At 38.0% G+C, this 22465-nt stretch overlaps 1 protein-coding gene across 1 annotated transcript in view; it reads left to right on the forward strand.

Moving 5' to 3' along the window:
- Positions 1 to 12261, forward strand: part of LARGE1 (LARGE xylosyl- and glucuronyltransferase 1) — a 347751-nt gene extending 335490 nt beyond the window's left edge. Inside the window, exons 14-15 of the mRNA XM_026695460.2 lie at positions 5208 to 5403; positions 10623 to 12261. Coding sequence (XP_026551245.1) covers positions 5208 to 5403; positions 10623 to 10820 — 394 coding nt within the window. The 3' untranslated portion in view covers positions 10821 to 12261. The remainder of the gene's footprint in view (positions 1 to 5207; positions 5404 to 10622) is intronic.
- The last annotated feature ends 10204 nt before the right edge of the window (positions 12262 to 22465 follow it).

Genomic DNA, 22465 nt, shown 5'->3' on the forward strand with positions numbered 1-22465 from the left:
GCAATCTGCCTTGCCAGGTGCTTGCAACACTACATATCCCTTGTTTTAGGCTAACATTGCATCTCATCTATCTAGCATAACTGCTCTGTGAAATATTCATTTCAAAAGGGTAGGATTCATTTGAACCTCCTACTCTGATTGCTTGGCCTTAGTGCTTGATGAATTGTGCCCATTCAATCTAGTTTAAACAAGTTTAAACCAGAAGAAAGCAGAGTCAATTAAAAAAAAACATTCCACCCTTTAAAAATAAATTCTACCCATATCATTTTGTAATCTGTGCAAGTAATTGCAAAGATTTATTAATTAAGAAAACAACTGCTCCATCCCTAGTTAAAAGAAAAATCTACTGGAAAATAAGATCATACACATGCTTGTTGCAGTTTTCTGCTTTATCATCAATCAAATTTTCCACAGGCATGGAATTTACTTTCCCACTGTTTGGTTGTTGGTTTTTTGTTTGTTTGGTTGGTTGTTTTTTGCATAAAGCACAAGATATCACAAAGGAGACAGAGTTTCTGAATTATCAGTATCTCTCCATATGGTTAATCAGTCATCTGATTGTTCCAACCTTTTCACAGCCCACGTCCACCAATCAACCATTTCTAGCTTTGTTTTCAGGGTGATTTTAATAAGTTTTTAGTAACTATTGAAGGCCAAACTAATAGGGGAAAACTTGTATGACGATGATTCCTGGTCATTCCTGTAGCATTCCAAACTTTTTTATTTTTATTTGGTCTCCTGTTTTCTAAAATGGTTAACTTTTTTCCCTTTGGGCATATGTGACATATAAATTAGTTTTCCATGGTAAATGTCTTCCTTTTATTTCTGTTCCAGAAAATGTTGTGATAGCCTGGATATTTTGAGTATGAGAGTTTTGTAAAGGAGAATAATGGATGGCTTCATTGTAGATTTGTCCCAAGGGTTTTATATTAAAGTTCTGGAGATTTCCCTGTCTGTAGAGAAAAAATAAACTTTGCTCCACTAAGGTTTTGGACTATGTTAATTGCTGCTGCTCTAAATCTACTTCCAAATACAGTGCAATTACTTGCTGTCTGATTATTCAGGGAAATTTAGAGAAAGAAAGTCACATTATATAATCCCTTGTCCAAGGAGAATTTTCCGTATTACACTAATGTGTATTGACCTGTCCATGTCAACAAGTTTGAATGCAATTATATTGAGACAAAAAAAACCTAAACAAAATTGGCAATTCTCTCTTTAACTTATTTATAATCATCTTCTCTGTGGTTCACTCTGGGGGAAAAAGACACTTAACAAAATGAATGCTGCTACAATGATTTTAGAGAACTTCTGGGAAATATTAAGGAATGAACCCACACATACACACATATCTCATAGTATTTATTTTCTTTATTAATTGCAGCTCTGTTCAGAAGAACTTGATAGAATAGAAACTTATATATTGCTAGAACAGGCAACAAATAATATATTGATAAATTAATGAAATCTCCCCAGATTCATTGTAGAACTGTGTTGGGAATTTAGATCTCTCAAGGATTCTTTAGGGCTGTAGCAGAAATGAATTCTCATTTTCTCTTCACATATTGTCAGAGTAATGATTAATATTACCTTCAAACCAGAGACAGCATACTTCTAAAAACCAATTATAGTGGAACAACAATGGGAGAAGGACGTATCTCTATCACCTTAGAGACAACTTGCTGGCCTCTGTAAGAAACAAAAAGCAGAACTAGATAGGCCTTGGCCTTACCCAACAGGACTATTCTTCTTACCATTTCTTCTTGTATCCAAGGAAATAATAAATATCCCAAATAAAGAATAAATACAGATACTCCCTTTATCCTCTGATTTCATTAATAGTTATTAGCATATTACAATAAGTATTATTGTAATGTATTTTAATTACATTTTTATCCTAAACAGAATAGAAATATTTCCTTTTTGAATGATTTGGAAGCATTGGGCTCTATCCAGTGCAGTTCAGTGGTGAGAAAAGTAAGGTCTTGCACTTACTGAGTCAGGAATAACCAAATGCACAGGGGTAGAACAAGCAGTATCTGGCTCAACAGTAGTAACTATGAGAGTGTTCTAAGTTTCCTAATGGACAACACTACTGGCTCATACTTACCACTTAGGTATAGCCAGCAGTGTGCTACAGGTGGCAAAAAGACTGCATCAGATTACAAGAAATGTTAGTACTGCTCCAAATTGCACTAGTGAGGCCAAATTTTGAATATTGTGTCCAGTTCTGGCCACCACAATGCAAAAATGAAGCTAGAAGCTAGAGCCTAGAAAGAGTGCAGAGAAGAACAACAAAGAGGATAATGGCACAAGGAGCTAAACCAAATGAAAAACAATTAAGGGAACTAGGTAGGTATGTCTGGCCTGTCAAAGAGTAGGATTAGGGGTGACATGATAGCTGTCTTCCAGTACTTGGTGGACAGGTACAAAGAAGAAGGGGTGATTTATTTTCCAAAGTACCTGAGGAAAGGAAAAGAAATGGATGGAAGGTCATTAAAGAAAGATCCAAACTGGAATTAAATAAAAAAATTCCTGACAATGAAAACAGTGGATCAGCTTGTCTTCTGGAGTTGTGGGTGCCACATCACTGGAGGTTTTCAAGGAAAGATAGGATGTCCATTTGTCTGAGATGGTATAACGCAGAGGTCCCCAATCCCCGGGACGCAGAACAGCACCAGTCCGTAGCCCCAAGCAAGCAAAGCCTCATCCACACACGTGCAGATCCAGGTAGTGCCAAAACTATGGAACCCACCCCCCCGTCCACCGAAAAACCATCCTCTACAGAACCAGTCTGTGGCACCCAAAACATTGATGCCTGTTCTGACCCAGCCAAAATTCCCTGAGAGCAAACACAGATAAACTGAAACTTTCACAGCTTTAATCTACAAATAAACCTCTTTGTAGATAACAGATGGCTTGCAACCAATTAGTCCAATTACAAAAACCTTGGCAGAAATCTTCCAATAAATCAGAGTCTGTAATCACCACACTAAGTCCTTTGAACATTTGCCTTTTGCAAAGGCAAAAGCCGATCGAAACCAGGCTTATATTCCCTAGAGGGAGGGGCCATTACATTGCATCCTTACTCCCGAGTTGTCTGTGCAACTTCAGCTGTTCTCTTCTATGAATCATCCTGCGCTCACGCGCACTTGCACAGGCTCTTCTGAAACCTCCTCATCATTGCTGCCAGCCCCCACCATCCCTGAAGGCAGCAGTCTACTCCCTGATGGTCCCGGCCCCTCCTCCGAGTCCTCACTCTTTCCACCGTCTGCACCTGCTGCTAGCTAAACACAACAATGCCTGCTGGCAGGGGGTTGGATTGGAATACCTCCAAGGTCCCTTACAGCCCTATAGATTCTTTGTATTCTTACCCCACATATGCTTTTTCTGTGAGCATAATCATAGACCTTGAATCAGATCCTTTAGATTCCAAAGTTAAATCAAGACAAAATTTCAAGCTGAATATTTCCAGTATTTTCATGGAGGTCTCTGAAATTTAAATGAAATCTAGATACTATACCAAGTCTGTCTGACTATATTGGGTTTTAAAGTAAACATTGGAATATGGTATAATATATGAACAAGTGATGTAATGGTGTCCTGATTTAATCAATAGATGTGTGGCAGTAGCCAATATCATTCTAGAATGACATAGTGAGCACAATATATTCTCTCATATGCCTGTTTTTTAAAAAAGTTTTTTTAAAAATAATGACTGGTTTATTATATGTTTACTATGTATAACTTTGTTGTACATGCCCAGAGAGAGGTGGCCATATAAATTTGATCTATAAATAAATAAAAGCAGGAGAAAAGTATTGATCATTGTCTTAATGGAAGAATAGTAGCTGTGCTTGGATAGGCCTTGCAATGACATGGGTAAAATTAACAAATTATAAAAGGATCCTTTCTTGTAAATTGAATTGATTGTCTAGATGAAATCGTGTTGATGACACATGGCAACAAAACAATAGCTTTGATGGCACTGATAATATTTGCCTAGGCTTTTATTTAATGCTTGTATTGATCTAAATTTCTGCCATGATGACAGAAACACCTCCACAGAATTCTGCATGCCTTGAAAACAAAATACTAAATTACAAAGAAAAAAAAGCATTATAACTGAATGGTGGCTGAGCTCATTTACAAAGCATTTATCTGCATGTCAACATCTTCTCAAAGTACCATTTTTAACAATTTCGGCAATTAAATGTCACAGTCCAGAACTCCTGTAGTTAATGTTTCTTCATCAGTCATGATTACTTGCTTTCTGTAATTATAGAAAATATCATTTTTCACACGGAAGCCTGGGTGGTAATGCCCACCAAATATGTGACATCTTTGAGATTCTCAAAGCTGCATCCTGAGGCACCACAGTGCCTTTTTCTAAGACCAAAACCACATGGCCAAATTGCTCACTTTGCCCTTCTTTGAGGCCCATGCAAAAGTTACAAGATACTTCTTTGTGTGCTATGCATGTGCAGCAGTGGTGGGATTCAATTTTTTTTACTACTGGTTCTGTGGGCGTGGCTTATATCCTGTTCTCCCAGCTGCAACTAATGAAAGGGATCAAGGCCCTTTTCTCTCCCCTAAGCCACATTGCTCCCTTCTCTGTTCCTCCCTGTGTGCCCGAAGATGAAGAGGAGGTAGCCCTGGGTCTTCCTCTGAATACCCAGCTGGACTGTGCCCTTCCCCTGTTTCTTCCACAGCTACTGGAGCCACATTCCTACTCCCTGTCAGCTGCTCAACCTCCCATCTAAGAATCAGACTCCAATAAGGACATGACATTCCAGGGGAAGGATACTGTAAAATCCTCATTCCTCCCCACCCCACTTTCCAGCTCCGTTCTCATGAGCAGGGCAACAAAAGAAGACCCAGCCAATCAGATAGGACTCGGGAAGCAGAGAATAGATGGAGGTGGGGCCAGTCAGAGATGGTATTTGCCAGTTCTACTCAAAATTTCTGCTACTGGTTCTCCAGAACTGGTCAGAACCTGCTGAATACCTGCTGATGTGCAGGAACCTCTTCTGACTTTTGTATCACCAGTGTTGTCAAGAAGTGGATCAAGCTTCTTGTCAAGTGAACAAAGCAAGAGGTGAAAGTGAAGAGAAATGAACCAAACTGTACTTTCACAGGTCTCTCACTGTGGATTGTTTCCAGGTCATATTTCCATCAATGATTCTTTCAATCAATATCTTTTCCAGGTATCACGTATGGACAAAAGGGCATGCACCAACCAATTTTGCCAAGTGGCGAACAGCCACCACACCATATCGAGTTGAATGGGAAGCAGATTTCGAGCCATATGTTGTGGTAAGGCAGGATTGTCCAGAATATGACCGGAGGTTTGTTGGATTTGGTTGGAATAAGGTTGCACACATTATGGAATTGGATGCACAGGTGAGGAGTAGAAATTTTAGTTACAGCAGTTTGTTTCCCCATTTTTTTAAATATAAAAGATACTGCTTTTATAGAATGCTCTAGAAAGTTTGCTTTCCGTTGCATCATAGATATGGGAGTACACTCCTCACTAATAAGGAAGATTTGTACAGGAAATCTGAATCAGTCACTGGAACCAGAGGTTTTTCCTTCTGAGCTTTTTGGATTTGTGCTGAAGCCCATCTTCAGGGAACTTCTCTCCAGCAGAGTCTCTCTAGCACTCTAGCACACTCCTCTGGTCCCAATGACCAATCCAGATTGGATTCTGCAACATTATGCTGGGACATGTATATTCACTTTCATTCGTGAAAGAGTTGTTCACTTTGCTTTTGAACAATTAATTGATTGATACTGTTAACAGGAAGCAGAATAGAATAGCTTTCCTAATCAAAAACTCCCATAACTCCTAGACAGCACAGCCAATCGGTCTATTCTTCCTAGTTCTGGGTAATAACAATAGTGCTGAGATTTATATATCACTTCATAGTGCTTTACAGCATTCTCTAAGCAGTTTAGAGAATTGTCATATTTCCCCTAACAATCTGGGTTCTCATTTTACCAACTTCAGAAGGATGGAAGGCTGAGTCAACCTTGAGCCAGTGAGGATCAAACTGCTAGCAGCGAACTGAATTAGCAATTCTGCATTCTAACCACTGTGCCATCTCAACTTCATTTGGTTGGAATATAGTATAATTACACAGTCAGGATTCTTTCCACTTCAGAGGGTGGGGTTGTTGTTTTTGTTTTTTGCAATGTTCATGCATTGTGGGCTTCACGTTTCCATATAAATATTTGGTGTTCCAAATTAATTCCAAGAGACAAAAGTGAAAGACCATAAAAAACTATGTCTCATGGAAAGAAAAAATGTTTTTGTGCCAAATAACACCCAGTAAGATCATTCCCCTATCCAATAATCAGTTTAGCAAAAGATGGGTAACAATTAAACTGTATCCTGTGCTGCTAACCAGCACCTCTAAATTTGCAACTGGCATCTTAAATTAGCAGGTCTGCCCTACAATTAGTTCTTTGCTTTTCTACAAAACAGTTTCCCAGAACAGGTGGAAAGATACAGCTCACTCTTTGGATTACCTCTCAAGGAGCATTTACTGCTTTAAATGAGGCAAATGTTTCTCAGGGGGGCCATAGGACGATTCATAATGGTGTCTTTGTACATACAATGTCAGAAAGGTTAACACAGAGAATGAATTGAAGTTGGCAACGAACGCTAAGGACATAAAACAGTTTCTTCAAAATTCAAGACGTATCAGTATATCTACCAGCTGTTCAATAAAAAAGATAGAATATATATAACAGATAAATGTACAAAGGACAAAGCTACTCAGGTCCTCTACATTATTGTCACTGGGTTCTTTCAACAACAGTCTTAAGCAACTGGGCTTCCATGCTAAATCCAAGTTTAAATGAAGACAACTCAATAAATTGAGTTCAGATTTGGAAACAATGCTGGCCAATAATTATGCATATGATAGTTGGGAGAGTTTTTTTTTTCTACTGCCATTTGTACTGGTAAAACAAACATCAATAACTTTCCTTTCCATGGAAAAAATTTAAATATGTGTGGTTCCAAATTATAAAAGCTTTTTCAGGACCCCCAGTCCATATTTGACAGCTTCCATCTGATATGTCCACTAGTTCAGCAGCCCCAATCTTTTGGACATCAGGGACCAGATCCGTGGAGAGTTTTTTCCCGTGGCTTTGTGTGCTGCCTATCTTCTGTGGATGGGGCTTCGTTTGTTTGCAGTGGTCTGGTATGGAGTGGAATGGTTTCTGGCATGCTGCAGACCGATGCCAGTCCATGCCAGCAAAGCTTGCTGGGAAATTCTGGGAGTTGAAGTCCTCCAGGCTTAAAGTTGCCAAGGTTGGAGACCCCTGCACTAGTGGATCACTGAAAGTAAAATAAAGAAAACATGTGTTTTTCTTTCTTCCTATATCTTGGGCTAGAAGGGGAAAGTAACAGAACTCTTCTAACATTCATGACAGAGGGAGGGAGACTATTGTTTCACTGGTCCACTAGTGAACCTGTTTATTTTTTTTAAAAAGACCAACCTTTTATCTGTCTTCCCTTCGAAAGGAATTCTGCTATAGTGCACAGTATCCAATCTGGAGTGAAAATATTTGCTTATAGTAAAATGAAGAACTGCAGGAAGAAAAGATAGCCAGAGATAATGGGACATTCCTGTCCTCAAGAGATGATTAAATGCTGATCCTATGCTCAGAGTAAGCAGGAAGTTCAGATGAGCTTTCTGTTCTCTCAGAGAGTATCAGTGTGTTCTATCAGTCAATCCTGAAGAACAGAATGAAACAGCAACATTAAGGACTGAGAATAATTAAATATATATATCAGAGAACGATTGTTTACTTTGAATGAGTTTATATCTCCAAGACCAAATGAATTGCTTCCTCACATAGGTAGGGGTGTGAAACTCACGTCATCATGATGTTGTCACATGATGTATCATGACTTTTTCCTGCTTTGCTAAACTGGGCGTGGGCATGGCCAGCATGTGACACATCCAGCCCGCAGGCCAGAGTTTGACAGCCCTGTACTAAGGGAAAGGAGAAACCAAAGAATGACAGACATCTATACCAGGAAAATTCTACAAATGTCTTAATTTCCTCTTTGAACAAGGGGCTAATCTTGATGGCATTGATCTGATATTGACCTTGATATAGCATTCTTAAATAATTCCAGAAAAACTCTAATTTGTCGATCCTCTAAGGTAGACCAGATTTGTGTCAGTTAGTAATCTCTTGCTCTAAAATGCAAAGTTTTTTCTATGAAGAAGCAATTGTCAAGATTATAAACTAGGATTGGACAGACCAAGGTTCAATTCGAGTCTTCAACTGTGGGAATGAATTGGATGGTTTTGAACCAATCGTTCTTCTGTAACCTAATCAAACTCTCAGGTTTGTGGAAATAAACTGAAAGATGATGTGCACATATACTACCATGAGTTCCTATAGTAAAAAATAGGATATAAATCAAACACAAAATTAAATGTTCAAAACATTTTGCATAGTTGGGAACAAATCATGATAACCAAAAAATTATATTGAGGAAATCTTGTTATAATGAAACAGGAATTTTAATTTTTGGATGAATGGATTGACAGTGAACAAAACTCAAGAGTTTTTTTTTTGGAGAGAAATAGAACAGTTGAATTGAACAGTTGAATTGTCTAAGCCATTGCATATTCTTAATAAGTGTTATTTTTGTCCCTTAAAGTGTTTTTTAATCCAACTAAATAAATATAGTCCTTGATTTATGATCACAATTGGATACAGAATTTCTGTTGCTAAGTAAGACTGTTATTAAGTGAACCTTACCCAATTTTATGAGCTATTTTGCCATGGTTCTTAAACAAATCACTGCAGATGATTGAGAAACTGCAGTCATCATAAATATATGCCAGTTGCTTAGCTTCCAAATTTTGATTGTGGGGATGTTGTGGTGGTTGAATGTGCAAGGACTGTTCATAAGCTACTTTTCTTCAGTGTTGTAACTTCAAACAGTCATTAAACAAAGGGCTGTAAATTGAGGAGTATCTGCACAGAAAGGAAGAACAGTGAGTCCAGTGGGATTAGCTCTTTGGGAGCCTCCTTTGGGGTAACTTGTTTATACCATAGTTAAGTTAGAATCAATATGTTTATTGGAATAAAGGATAAAACTCTGGGGTAACTTGATGTGATGTGATGGGGGGAAATAGCTCCTACTTTGTAGAGCAGGGGTCCCAGTTCAAATTCCAGGCACCTCCTGTGAAAAGGACATCAATTTATGAAGATTGAGAAAATGCCTCTATTTCTGTAGAATTGTATGCCTGCAGTTAAAATAGGGTGTTCAGCCTTGGCAACTTAAAGAGTTGTGGACTTCAACTTCTAGCATGGCTGGCTGGGGAATGCTGGGAGTTGAAATCCACAGATTTTAAAGTTGCCAAGGTTGGATGTCTCTGAGTTAAACAATTAATACATTTTTTAATCAAGTTCAATTCACAGTGATGCTTAAGCTCAATTCATGGATGGGGACAGCCATGGATTGGTATTTCTTCTCCTTTTACTCCTCAAATTTATCATAGTAATGATACCTCAGTGGGCTCTATTTTTACTGTAAAAATATGTAAGCAGTGAAGAGAAACAACTGCTCTTGGCAAAATTGGAATGACAACATAACCGAGGAAGGATGAAAGGGCAGCAGAGAAAGGCTTTGATGTCAGTAAAAGATCACTGCTTTGAAGCAGAAGGCAAAACAAAGCTGCAAAATTCTCTTAGCCCAGCTAGGAGTTGAATCTAACATTGACTTTAGATGTATCTGTATCATCAAATGTCATTCAGAAACTGAAGGGTTGCTAATCAAAGGCTTTCATTTTTAGCAGAATCCTGCAATAAATGCAGAGTGATTAATAGGGAGTTTCATCTCTCTGTAAAGAAAAGCTTCTTGAGAATTGCTTAGGTAGTTTTGGATTGCTGCTCTGTAACAGATGCAAGCAGACTTTCAGATGATAAATTCCAGGATTTAACATTTTATGCATTTCATGTAGCTGATAAATTTCTGATTCTATTCTAAAAAAATAACTTCAGCAGAACTCAGTTCTATTTATATGTCCTGTTAAATTTTACCATAAGAATGCTCACTTATTAGACTTCTATTTGCCTTGCAAAGATGTAACTGCTCCAAATATAGTTTAAGTGTCCTCTCCTTCCCCTCTAGCACAAATTCTTGGCTTTCTTTCTTTGCCAGTCTTAGCCATGATTTAGAAACATCAGCAAACATGAGTAAATACATTTACACTGGGGTTAAGAAAGGATTTTTATTTGCGCACCATCATTTTACAAGAGTCAATGTTTTACTTACGCATGCTATTTTGCAGTTTTTGCAATGCTTAAGGCTATGGGTGGTGGGGGGAGAGATGGAACAAAAAGAAATGTGAGGTCCTTGCTCCTCTCTGAGCTTGATGGTTCTCTTGCAGATGTTTCATTACCCAGCTAGATAGTGCTGATGAGGTTGGGTAATGAATTGTCTACAAGAAAAAAATATCTAAAAGCTCAGAAAGCACCAAGGACTCCACAGTTCAACCCTGAGCTACAAATGTTCTCTTACTGGCTTGAAAGAATTATGAGACATTGGTCTTCTTGCTCACTCTTACTGTGACTGTCTTCCTCAGGAATATGAATTCACAGTGCTTCCCAATGCCTACATGATCCACATGCCACATGCGCCCAGCTTCGACATCACCAAATTCCGTTCCAACAAGCAGTACCGTATTTGTCTCAAGACCCTCAAAGAAGAGTTCCAGCAGGATATGTCACGCCGCTATGGCTTTGCTGCATTGAAATATCTCACGGCTGAGAACAACAGCTAGCACCACCGAACTCTTAATGGAAAGCAAACTGAAAAGAGGAGCCGTTTCATGTCTGTGGACCCCGTTCTTAAATTGTGGGAGACCATTGGTTGTTTTTGGTTTTGCTTTGTTTTTAAACGACATCAAACAGTTCTGACAGTAGAGCTTTGGAACAAGATGTGTCTGGACGTTGCTCAAAAGCTGAACTCATCCACCACTTACAAAACTTTGGCTTGATTGACCAAGAGGTGGACACAAAATGTACGGGGTTGGGGGACAGCACTACCCACATCTGTTGGCAGACCACAGGGTGGCAGTAACTGTGTAAAACAGATCTTGATTCTTAAAATTGCACACAGATCTTCTTTGGAATATAGGCTTTCATGTTACTATTTAATAATATCACAGTTTTTTAAAAAAAGAAATGTAAAGGAAGGTCTTCAGATTACTATCCTGTGAATTAAATGAACAAAAACAGCCCCTACTTCTCCTTATTAAAGGAATTTGCCTATGTCACACAACTTTTGTCTAACCACAGAGAATACTATACAGTAAGCTGAACCAGACTTCCCCGTCAGATGAATGGGAATCATATCCAACCAATGGGACTTGTGATATATTATATTCTGAATATTCACAGCATTGTGTATGCACTTCTGTGGCATCACTCAGTCGTTGCTCTTATGCTGCAAGATGGACTCTTCTCCAACTCCCCACTACTGTCACCTGCTCTGTTCATATCCTCTTTCTTTCCAAACCTAAATTGCATCCTTTCACACCTCAGATGTCTGCCCAAATCTAGCCCTTCCCCGCAAGAAGATCTGTGCTTTTACTGACCTGGGAAAATATCCATCACATTCAATTTTGCTTCCATTTTATAGGGTGGTTTTTTGTTTTTTTTTTGAAGTCTTATTTTGCAACACAGATCAAATTGGAATCTAAAGGATTGGGAAAGAAGGATTAATATTTAATTAATTAATAAACTCAGGTGATTGGGGAAAATCAGTCCAATAGCTCTGCCACTTCACATACATTTGGTGTGAGTGGACATCATTACTAAGCAGGAGGATGGAACCACAGAATTACAGACTTTGGGGAACTAATTCAATCAAGTGTTGTTAAACTAAAACAAAATCAAAATGAAATGATGTATTGGTGGGGGAGAAAAGAACGGGAAAATCTTGATGGTCTTTGCTTGGAATTGAATCAATTCAATTCATTCCTATTATTGTAAGTATGTAACTAAGTATGGGTGAGAACCTTGAACAAGGAACATTAACACATTGATGTGCAACCCAACACTGGATATTTTATTTTTTTTATTATTTCTTCAGTATTAATGTTGTGTTTACATGGATGGAGGAGATGAGGTTTAATGCACTACCCTTATTTGGGGCTATTTGTATTTGGTTGCAATGTTATTCAGAGAGCAGAATTTGAATAAATCAGAATTATGTCTCTCTTCCTTTCCCCAAGAATGTTAAAGAGTCTTACCAACATCCTTACATGACTAGTCCCTGTGAATTTTGTACTATTAATTAACTATCTCATATTTCCTTGTTGGCAAAGCCAATGTGACTTCTTTCAACTTTTGTAGTAAACTGTCTGGGTTACAAAGATTTTCCAAGATTTATGCATCAGTGCTGATCTATAACAATTACGCTCAAGAGATCAAAGCTGCTACTTCAAGTCAAAAGGAGAAGAATTCTTGGCTTGGGATTTTGTTCAGAACTTCCAGACAAACAATAGGGCATGCTTAACATATTTCTGTTTCCTTTTCTTCTACTGAGCAATTTATACTAGAGCAGATACATCTTGTTTCTTTTGAATTCCACAAAGCTTGGGAACCACCTGGAGCTCAGCAATCTCATTGCTAGTAAATATATGCATTGCATGGCTAACATATGCATTTGGTTCCAAAGAGACCCCAAAATCACGTTAGAGGATTTATGTTCCTATTGGCTTTATATAAGAATTTGCAAGAAAAAAAGGTGGGAAGCTCAACAGGAACTGCATGAGAACAAAATCAGGAAAAGGAACATCAATCTGTTCTTAGCATAATTAGCTCTTAAAAAACAACCAAGCTAGCAGCAAATAATAAAACTTGCTCCAACATTAGTTGAATATAATACTATGTGATACCAGTAGGTATACTGTAAAGCTGAATAAATAAGAAATGTGAATTAAGTTTATTTAAATATCCATTTGGACTTCAAAAGCCTATAGAAAAAGCCTGAATGCCAAGACTCGCATTGCTCAAAATTTTCTGATGAAATTCATTACTCATAATTTCATACTTTTTATGTACCAAAAGATAGGCTTTGGGGGAAATACACATAAAGATTATTCCTGTGAATTGAAAGGTTTACATGGATATGTTTCTATAGTTTTTTTGGCAAAAGTATGGAAGTCATTTGCAAGAATATTCTTCCAGGATAATTCCAGGATTGCTGCATGTTCTGGTGGTCATCATCAAATAACTAACCAAGTACATATCTGCTTCAAGATGCATATATGTGAGAAAGGTAGGCATAAGAACACATTTCCCTGTGCAAAATATTGCTTGTAAAAAGTACCTGGTTTTGGAAAGCTCTTTTGTTTCTTATACAGCACAGCCTAACATAAATTGTGGTTGGTGAGAAAAGCAATAGGATGAAAGTGCAAATGACATTGAAATAATTGCTCATTCCTAGCAAGCATTGACTAATATGCCTATAACAGGAAAATACAGAAAGACAGAAAGGTTGGTCTGTTACTAGTTTATTCTCTGGAGGGAAAAGATTTAAGATCATATTAAAAGATGTGTCTTAGAGCAGGGCCCTCAATCCTCTGCAGTGTACAGGGACATACACAAACTTATATGAAAGCAGACTCTAAAGTTTGGATGCTGCTATATTAGCGAAACATGTCTGAACATAGAATAATGAGAGAACCGCAAGCATTTCATGCACCCCGGGACAGCCAGCAAAGCAAATGAGCTGCATTTGTGTGCAGATCCCTAGAGACAGCCTTCAAACAGTCATGTGAGATGAAGAAAAGGGAAGCAGAATGAAGGAGTAAGTCTTGACATTTTAAGCATGATCTAAATTATAGTTTAATGGTGTGTCCAAACCTGTTCATTTCTCCATAGAGCGTTTTCATATATAGTCAAAATGAAGGTTTTGATTGTATGAACCTGCCTCAAAAAGATAAGGCCCAATGGGCTTTGTCTTGTGTCAATTCTCTATTACACTGATATGGCTTTCCTATTTTCTGAAGCATCAAGATGTAGATAAGTTATGACAAAGTTACAAGACAAAAAGAAAATATGTTATTCCACAGGCAACTTTTACCTAGCTAGTTAAGTAGAATTAAAAATCTGATTTAAAACAACTTTTCCCAACATAGGACCCTTTTAAATATGAGGACTGTTTACATTTCTAAAGTCTCACAGACAGCAATGCTGCCTGAGATATGAGGAACTGAAATCCACACATCTGGAGATCAGTCAGATTGGAGTGAGCTGTTGCAAAACATTTCAGAACGTAGCATCTCTAATGCATTAATGTGAGATTTTTTTTTCCCTTCGCAAGTCTGCATTTAAAATGCAAACAACTTTATGTTTTGAAAACTGATATAAACAATAAAAATATGAACGACATATTGCCAAACACAGTAGAAATATTCCACGTACAGTTACCTAACATTGAGTTCCATGGACCAGTGACAAATACTTCTAAAGAATGGCATAAGTCACACTGTTAATATTTTAGTACAAGTTTAACATTAAAATTTAATGTTTCCTATCCTTTGAATGTGCCAGTACGCTGCATATACCTTTGAGCTGGTAGGATGTGGAAACAGTTATTGGTTTACAAAGTGTACTCTAGATTAGAGATTCATCTATAGAATAGAATGAGCATGTTTTTGCTGTAAAAATGGACTCTAGTTGTGGAACATTTATCAAAATGAGCTAGAATCAAATGGTACCATCCATCAGCAGGGAAGGTTACATGTTGGAAAAGTACAATTAAGGCTAGTAAGCTGGTTGACATTTTGACCTTGATCCAAAATAGGAAGCCGAGGTCAACATCTATCGGTCATCTGGTGATAATCGTGGCATGTAGAAGATTGCAATTTGAAATGAGAGAGAAGTTAAAAAAAGGAAAAATAATAAAAAATAAAAATTAAAGCTATGTATTTGTGAAATTAAAGAATGAGAAGAAAATAATATATATGAATGAGTATGATCTGCTCTTGTGAAGCTGATGAAAACATTCAGAGAAGTGAAGGCATAGATATAAATGAAAGGGTGACTATGTATGTCCAAATTATAAATATGCATCATATAGATTATCAGCTAGGATCCAATTAATTCTATAGTGGATGAACTAGACATGATTTTTGGAGAAAAAAATGTGCAAAATTCTAATTGCATGATATCCCGGGAAAAATATTTCTGTAAGGTGACAATAGGATGACTTGGAATAGATAAAAGAATACTGAAAATTGTAATCAACCATTTGAAAATCCCAGGATGAATTAGTAATTGATAAGCATTTTCTTAAGGGAGATGATGGGTGATCTAGAAATATGAAATATAAATAAATAAAATTTCCATAGAAAAAGGTCTGCTTTAAACTTTAAACTGTTAAACTTAAGTGTATACATGAGGCAAAGAAATTAATATAAATCCAAATGAAAGATTGATTAGCTTGTGATGAAAAATTGAGAGAAACAAAGATATAATCATATAGTCTGGTTGTGGGACAGACTATTTTTTTGTAATCAAGATGAATTTGGGTGGAAAGGGACAAGAAAAGAAGTGAAAGAAACTAGAATGAAAGTAGAATGATTGCAGAAGATGAAATATATGAGAAGGTATTAGCCAAAAGTTGAAACTCCATCAGAACAAATGGAAAAACATGAGAAATCTGTTTGGCACAGAGTGAAAAAGAAATATAGAGTGCCAGAAAAGTGTGAGATAGTATGTTGATGGTAAACATGAAAAAGAATGCTTGGTGGAAAAAATAAGGAAAAGTGCTGTGAATGAGAAAAATATAAAAGGTCATTATGCAAAATATTGGGATAAAAGATACAGTATAATATCTATAGTCAGAAAAAAAGATAGCTATATAGAATGTAACTTTAAAAGAGCAAGGAATAGTTAAGATTAATAAAGGTACCAAAACCTACAGAGTAATTTTGATGGAAATAAAATTTTTGGAGAAAGTTGAAAAAATGAAATTGAAGTATAGGCAGCATATCTGGGGAAATAATAAAAAATATGCGTGATTTATTAATGAGCAAGCTTTTTATGTGTATGATATCTACACTAGTGCCTGACTTGAAATGATGACATTATTATTCCCATAAATACATAGAAAGTAGTGGAAGGGACTGCAAAAACTATGACAGAATTCATTTAAGTATGTCTGGCAATATGTTGGATGACAGGATGGATGGTGTAGGATTAAGGAATTTTCTATTGTGAGTATAAGAGGTTGTTTGCGGAATGTGATTAGACTAGAAATAAAGCAATAAACATTGGGCAGTGTTAAGACAAGGATGTCTGTTCTCCCTTGGATATGTAATACATCAATGGATAACTGTGTAAAGAGTGCTTGTGATAATAGAGGCATGAATGTAGAATATTTTTGCATGCAGGTAATGTTGGTAATTCTGGCTAAGAACTTAAATGATTTACAGCAAATTTTAGATTATTATAAAACAAGGAACATGGATCTTAATGTCTCAAATGCCAAGGCGATTTTGATGATTGAAGAAAACAAAATCCCTAGAGCAAATAGATGCGTTTGTAATGCCTTGATATGTTTATTAAAAATGAAAGAAAGGAGACAGATATTGCAAGGCTACTATAAGAGGTGTAATTGCTGGTAGAAATGTAGCAGTATGTGTGGGGGAAATGAGTGTATGTTGAAAGAAGCAAAAATTGCTTTCTGTCCACTTATTTATAAGTGGCAGAAATTTGTTTATGTCAGGAGAAAGATGCCATTAAGATGAGTGCAATAGGAATTCCTAAGAAGTGTACTTTGTGAAGAAAGAAGGCATGCGTGATTAATGTGCCCTGAATACAGAAGCAAATAACCAGTGTCATTAAGGTAGCCTGGGCATAGAGAGAAAACTATATTACAAAATTACAAAACAGAAATATTCACGTATTTATTTACTTACTTATTTTTGTACATATTTTAATATCCTGATCATTTTCATAAACTCTGGGCAGCTTACATTTTAAAAAATATCAAAATCATAAAATAATCAATGAAAAGCAAGCATCATTAAAAAGTAGGAAAATGACAATCAAGCTGCAAAACTTGGCAAAATATTAACACCTTTATAGTTTCCTAAATGCTGAAAAATATGGGCCACCCAGATTTCAAGAGGTAGAATATTCTAGAGATGGAGTCATGACAGAAAAAAATCTTCTAACATCCAGAGGGGAAAGGATTCAAAGAAGTGGTTCCTGGCCAATCATACAGAGTAGTCAGATTTGTTGGGGAAAGTGGGTTGCACAGGTAACAAAAATCAAGCCATTTAAGCTTTGTATACCAAAACCAGTATTTTGAACTCAGGAACAAAAGGTTGTGAAAAGTTTCCCATGATTTGAGGTAGGTAACTATAACAGGGAACTGTATCTTCTGCCCAAAAGAGAATAGCTTCTAGCCTTTTACACAGAGCAGTTAAGAGACAAATAAGTAATGTGAACATTGATTATGATACACAGAACTCACATTTGGATACTCAGCAGTTGCTGGGATTAGTTTGTAATGGGTTCTTAGCTTTTCTACAGTAAATTATTCATTGGAAGCTCCTGTGGGTTCTGGTATGACTGCTTAATTAGATTCAGTTCTACTTGCCAGGGAAAAGTCTGGTAGTAGTAACAAATTCAGGGCCTACAATATACATATAACAATGCTGCAGTGGCTGTCCCATCAACATAAAGGATGTCCTATTCTGTACCAGCTGAATTTTCCAGATAGCTTCAAAAGCATCTCCAAGTGGAATGTGTAGCAATAACCCAATTTCAAGGTAATGAAGATATAACCGACTGTAGCCAAGGCCCTCCATTCCAAAAATAGAAACTGGAGGTGGGGGGGATCACCCTAGTTATTGCCTTCACATGTTCTTAAGATAGAACCTGTGAATCAACAGAACTCTCAAATAATGGACTTGCTCTTTTGTGGGAGTGTAATCCAGTGTAGAATGAACACAGGGGCCACTACCAAATCTGGTGATTTCTCGATAAACAGTAATTTTATCTTGCTAAGATTCAGGCAGCAAATACTTTAACAAATACATAAAGTCCCTTTCTTTATATTAACATGACATACAAATATCCACTGCATCTCTGTCCAGGGTGGAGAGGAAATATATGCGGATATCTTTTGCATACTGACGGTGTCTCATCTGAAATTGACAAATAATCTGTAGATTTAAAAAGAAACATATAGAAAAGAATTGAGCTCTGTGGCACTTCATATAGAAATGACCAAGAGTTTGCCACAGAACTCAGGAATAAGGGACTGTATGGTTCACTATCATCAACTGGAATTCCATCAACTAGAATTTTCTCAGTGAAAAGTAGAGCCATGGAAAAATTATCCCTCACTCCCAATCTTTGGAGGTAGCAAAGAAAGTAAATGGTTCTGAGTGTGCCAAACGAATTCAGTTAGAACAGGTGAGAGTGTCAGGATTCCAACAGTTACCTCAGTTAAATCATGAGTCTCGAGCCAAACTTCTAAAACTTCAAAAGGATTTACTTGGAATTAACATGTCCAGCACTGCCTGGGTGTAGCCGACTCTGAGACCCATAATTCATTGTCACCCTTGACCCTGGTTTTCCCCCACCCCCTAGGTGTATCATAATTCATATTCTCCAATGAGACATATCCATAGCCAAGAGTCATCAATCATGTTCTCCGGTTAGAATTTTGCATGGCAGAAACTTCAGTCACCCAGTTACTATCTTTGAAAACTATTTATGGAATGCACTTTCAATTTCCAAGCTGCTGCACTGCTCTTTCAAATCCCTTTCACCCCTCCCTTTCTGTTGGCAACTCTAAAAAGATCATAGAAATATTTTATGACTTGACACAGAGGCCATCTACAAGAGCAACCATGCCTTTCTTGGATCCAAGTGAATCTGAGTAAAAGGGATCTAGATAATTCATTTTGTCCAGGATTCTTTACATTTGTAATCCTACCATTTTCTCCAAAACACATTTTTGGCTGATGCTATCTAAATATTTGAATCAAGAGTTTGGCTTTTGGGGAAGAGTGCACAACTGCTTCTTTCAACTAATAATTTACTATCTCTCAAATCTAATTACACATACCCTACCTAATTTCTTGAAGGAGTCAGGTGGATCATATCTGCAGATGACAGACCATGTGATGTGTGGGTGGCCGACCTTAATTTACCTCCTAGCTTGTATGGCTTAATGCTGCCATCGAACTACAAGCTGGGCAGAAATTGACCTGACCACAACAAAGCACTTATCACAATGTTCACCATTTTAAGTTCTTAAGAGAAGGGAATCTGGTCATGTTCTGACCCAAACCTTGTTCCAAGGAAACAAACATGAAACAGAGGTAACAGAAAAACTTTTTTAATGATTCTTTATGAATTCCATTCCTTCATGGTTAAAAGGCTGTTTCAAATTAATTATCTCTAATAAGAACGAGCCTTGCCAAGATGGTACAAGGCTGTCAAGAACATTAGATAAAGTTACTAAGAAATATTTCAAACACAAAGAGTCTCCAAACACCAACCAAGATATTCTGAACGTCCACAAGGCTTGAGTGCAAAAATTTCTTTGCTTCCTGCAAAGAAGTCCAGTTTCTCAGCCGGCTTTTATCTCTTGGGAGGGGCCATTACTTCGCACCCTTATTCCCAAGTCGCCCATACTGCTGCAGCTGCTCTTTCCTTCAAGCAGCCCTGCGCACATGTGCACTGGGCACAGGCTCCTTGGGAACCTGTTCATCACTGCTGCCAGCTTCCACAATCTCCGAAGGCATCATTCCACTCCCTGATGGTCCTGGCCCCATCCCTGCATCACACTCAGGCCCCTCATCTGCGTCGTTGCTCTCCAAGACCTCAGCTGTCCACACCTGCTGCCAGCAAACCACAACAGGTCACAAAGTCTCTGGTAAAATATGATCCCATCATCATGACTTTGGAGTCATGGCTGTCAAAATAATCCACAGTGAGTCTCAGTTATAAATGGTCTGTTCATTCTGCCAACCGTTCATTTAGTCAAACTGTGGAGAGTCCAAAGTCTTATTGCAAGCAGTTGTTTGAGGTAAAAGTACCCAGCAGCCGTACATTCAGAGCCTAATCAGACAGTCAGTTGAGCCTGAAGTGGTGACTTGCACTTAATTGTTGTTCCTTTCTCCTGGGATGGCAATATAATTCTTCCTTCAATCTCTATTATTGGTAAGTATATATCTACTTCCTTCGTCTCTCTCATATATATTTTCTCCCCACATCTGATAATCAGAGTATCACTCCAACAAACTCCAACTTTGTGATGACCTGGGACAAGGCATGAAGGTCACAAAGCCAGCTGAGAGTTCAAATTCCCCTTTAATGCTCCAAAATTCCCCAAATGCTCCCATGTTCTTGCCAAGTCCCAGAGCAAACTGTGCACACACATTAGACAGCAGTCTCTGGCTGCATGCAGTCCAGCAAAACAAAGGAACAGGGAAATGAGTCCACAAAGCAAGTAACAAACAAAGAATCCACAAAGTAAGGAACAAGGGTCTGAGTCCACAAAGCAAGGAATAAGCAAGCAGTCCTGCAAATTCCAAATGTCTTCAATGGTACACCCAAAACTCTACAAATTTAGCATATGTTTTGGACAAACACCCCTCCCACAGCATCTCCTTAAATCTCAGTCCTCAGGTGTGCCTTGTGAAGTGGGGTGGGGTGCTCTCCTCCTGAGTCATTGGGTTGGCCTGCACTGTTCCCTCCTTCTCTCTACTCTCCATGCTCAGGTATCAGGAGGGGGTGGTCCATCCTCATCACCTCTATTGCTCTACATTTCTACTGCTTGCCCTCTCTTGGTCATCCTGCCCCCGTTCCTCCCTGCTATCAAGCCATCCCAATCATCGGGGCCCTGGGCTGCCTCAGCTTGCCCTTCCTCACATTCCTCCAAAGCCAATGAAGCCACCCCCTTGATCTCTATCAGTTCCAGCTCCGGCTCATCCTCCACATATTCAGGCTCTAAAGGGGGCATGAGTATACTTTGAGTATGCTCCACCATGAACATCTAAGATGCTTTGGCCTAGCTACCAACTTAATAGTGTCTCTTTAACCCATCTCTTTAACCCCAACCCTTCAACCCATAAAACTACTAGGACCAGTCTTGTATTTCCCATTCCCCTATAGAACTTTCTCCCACTTAGATTTTATAAAAGTGGTAATGCCTTCAACCTACCCAATCATTCTAAGTTACTCCAGACTAAATTCTAATAACCTTTATATTGTATATAGAGATCTCATGCCATTTTTCTATGAGGTAAAGTTCTATTTATTGTATAGAACTGTAGCTTGGTCCTGTTTATTCTATTTCTAGGTGATTTGGCACTCCTTTCAGGTGAGATGTTTCAGTACCTTCCACCAGTATTGTTGGTGCTTCTGCCTTCCTTTCACCTTGTTCAGCTCCACAGCAGTACTCAGATATATGACAAGGGTCAGTGGCACAGAGTTGCTAGAGTAGCTGGCTCATTCCAGCATCAGCATTGAGGTTGCCTGTCCTAATATTGCTTTTTCCTCCTCCTACACCGCCACATAGATTACTATTAAATCAAATTCTGGAGTTGCCACTGGTAGGAAAAACTAAAGAGCCACTACCACTACATAATCAGTTCCATCCATCCAAATGGGCTTCTTCCTTTCCAAAGTCAAATTCAAAGAAAACCTCTAGAGAGGTGAACCTGCTTCTACAACATGATTTTCTGCAAATGCTTGCTAGTAATGATGTGCTGTAGCCACTGTGCTATTCAAAATCCAGGATGAATGCATCAGTGAACATAAAAAAACCAAAACTTCATCAGGTACTTATGTTAATTAATTATTGAGGCAATTGGCAGAGGCATCCTTTCGAGAAAAAAATCTGTTTTATCAAAGGTGCAGCAGCTGGAGCGGGTGTCTGTCTCCTTGAGTTCAATCCTTATTTTCAGGAAGGCATTCAGAACCTTGATTTTCTATTTTTCAGACATGGAAGCTTTCAAGAATGAATAAGAATAAGAATCAGTATGACCTTCCTCGTCCATCTGGGTTTCCCACAATTTGTGCAGCTGGATTGCTATGGCAATTTTGTTTGGCAATTAGCCACCGAGTCACACTGAGTTCTCTTTGCAGCCATCACAATGAGAATGAAGAACAAGTAAATGGAGGGAGAGGAAGACTCAGGTTGATGGGGTGGGATAGCATTAAAATCCTGAAAAAAGGAGAGGCAAAAAGGCTAAAGAACCAAAGCATGAAGCAATATATGGCTAGGACGGAAGCAAGGACACAGAAATGAGGTTGACATAAATTAGATTTAGCCATATTTCATCTCATGGCTTCATTTGATTACCATTTCTTTCTCCCTTTCTATAGTTTACAAAATGTTGCTTACTTACAGATGCTTTCTATGTGAATTCTCTCCTTCATCTTT

This window comes from Pseudonaja textilis, chromosome 5 (assembly GCF_049901715.1).
Source record: "Pseudonaja textilis isolate UNSWEBS1 chromosome 5, rPseTex1.2, whole genome shotgun sequence".
NCBI lineage: Eukaryota > Metazoa > Chordata > Lepidosauria > Squamata > Elapidae > Pseudonaja > Pseudonaja textilis.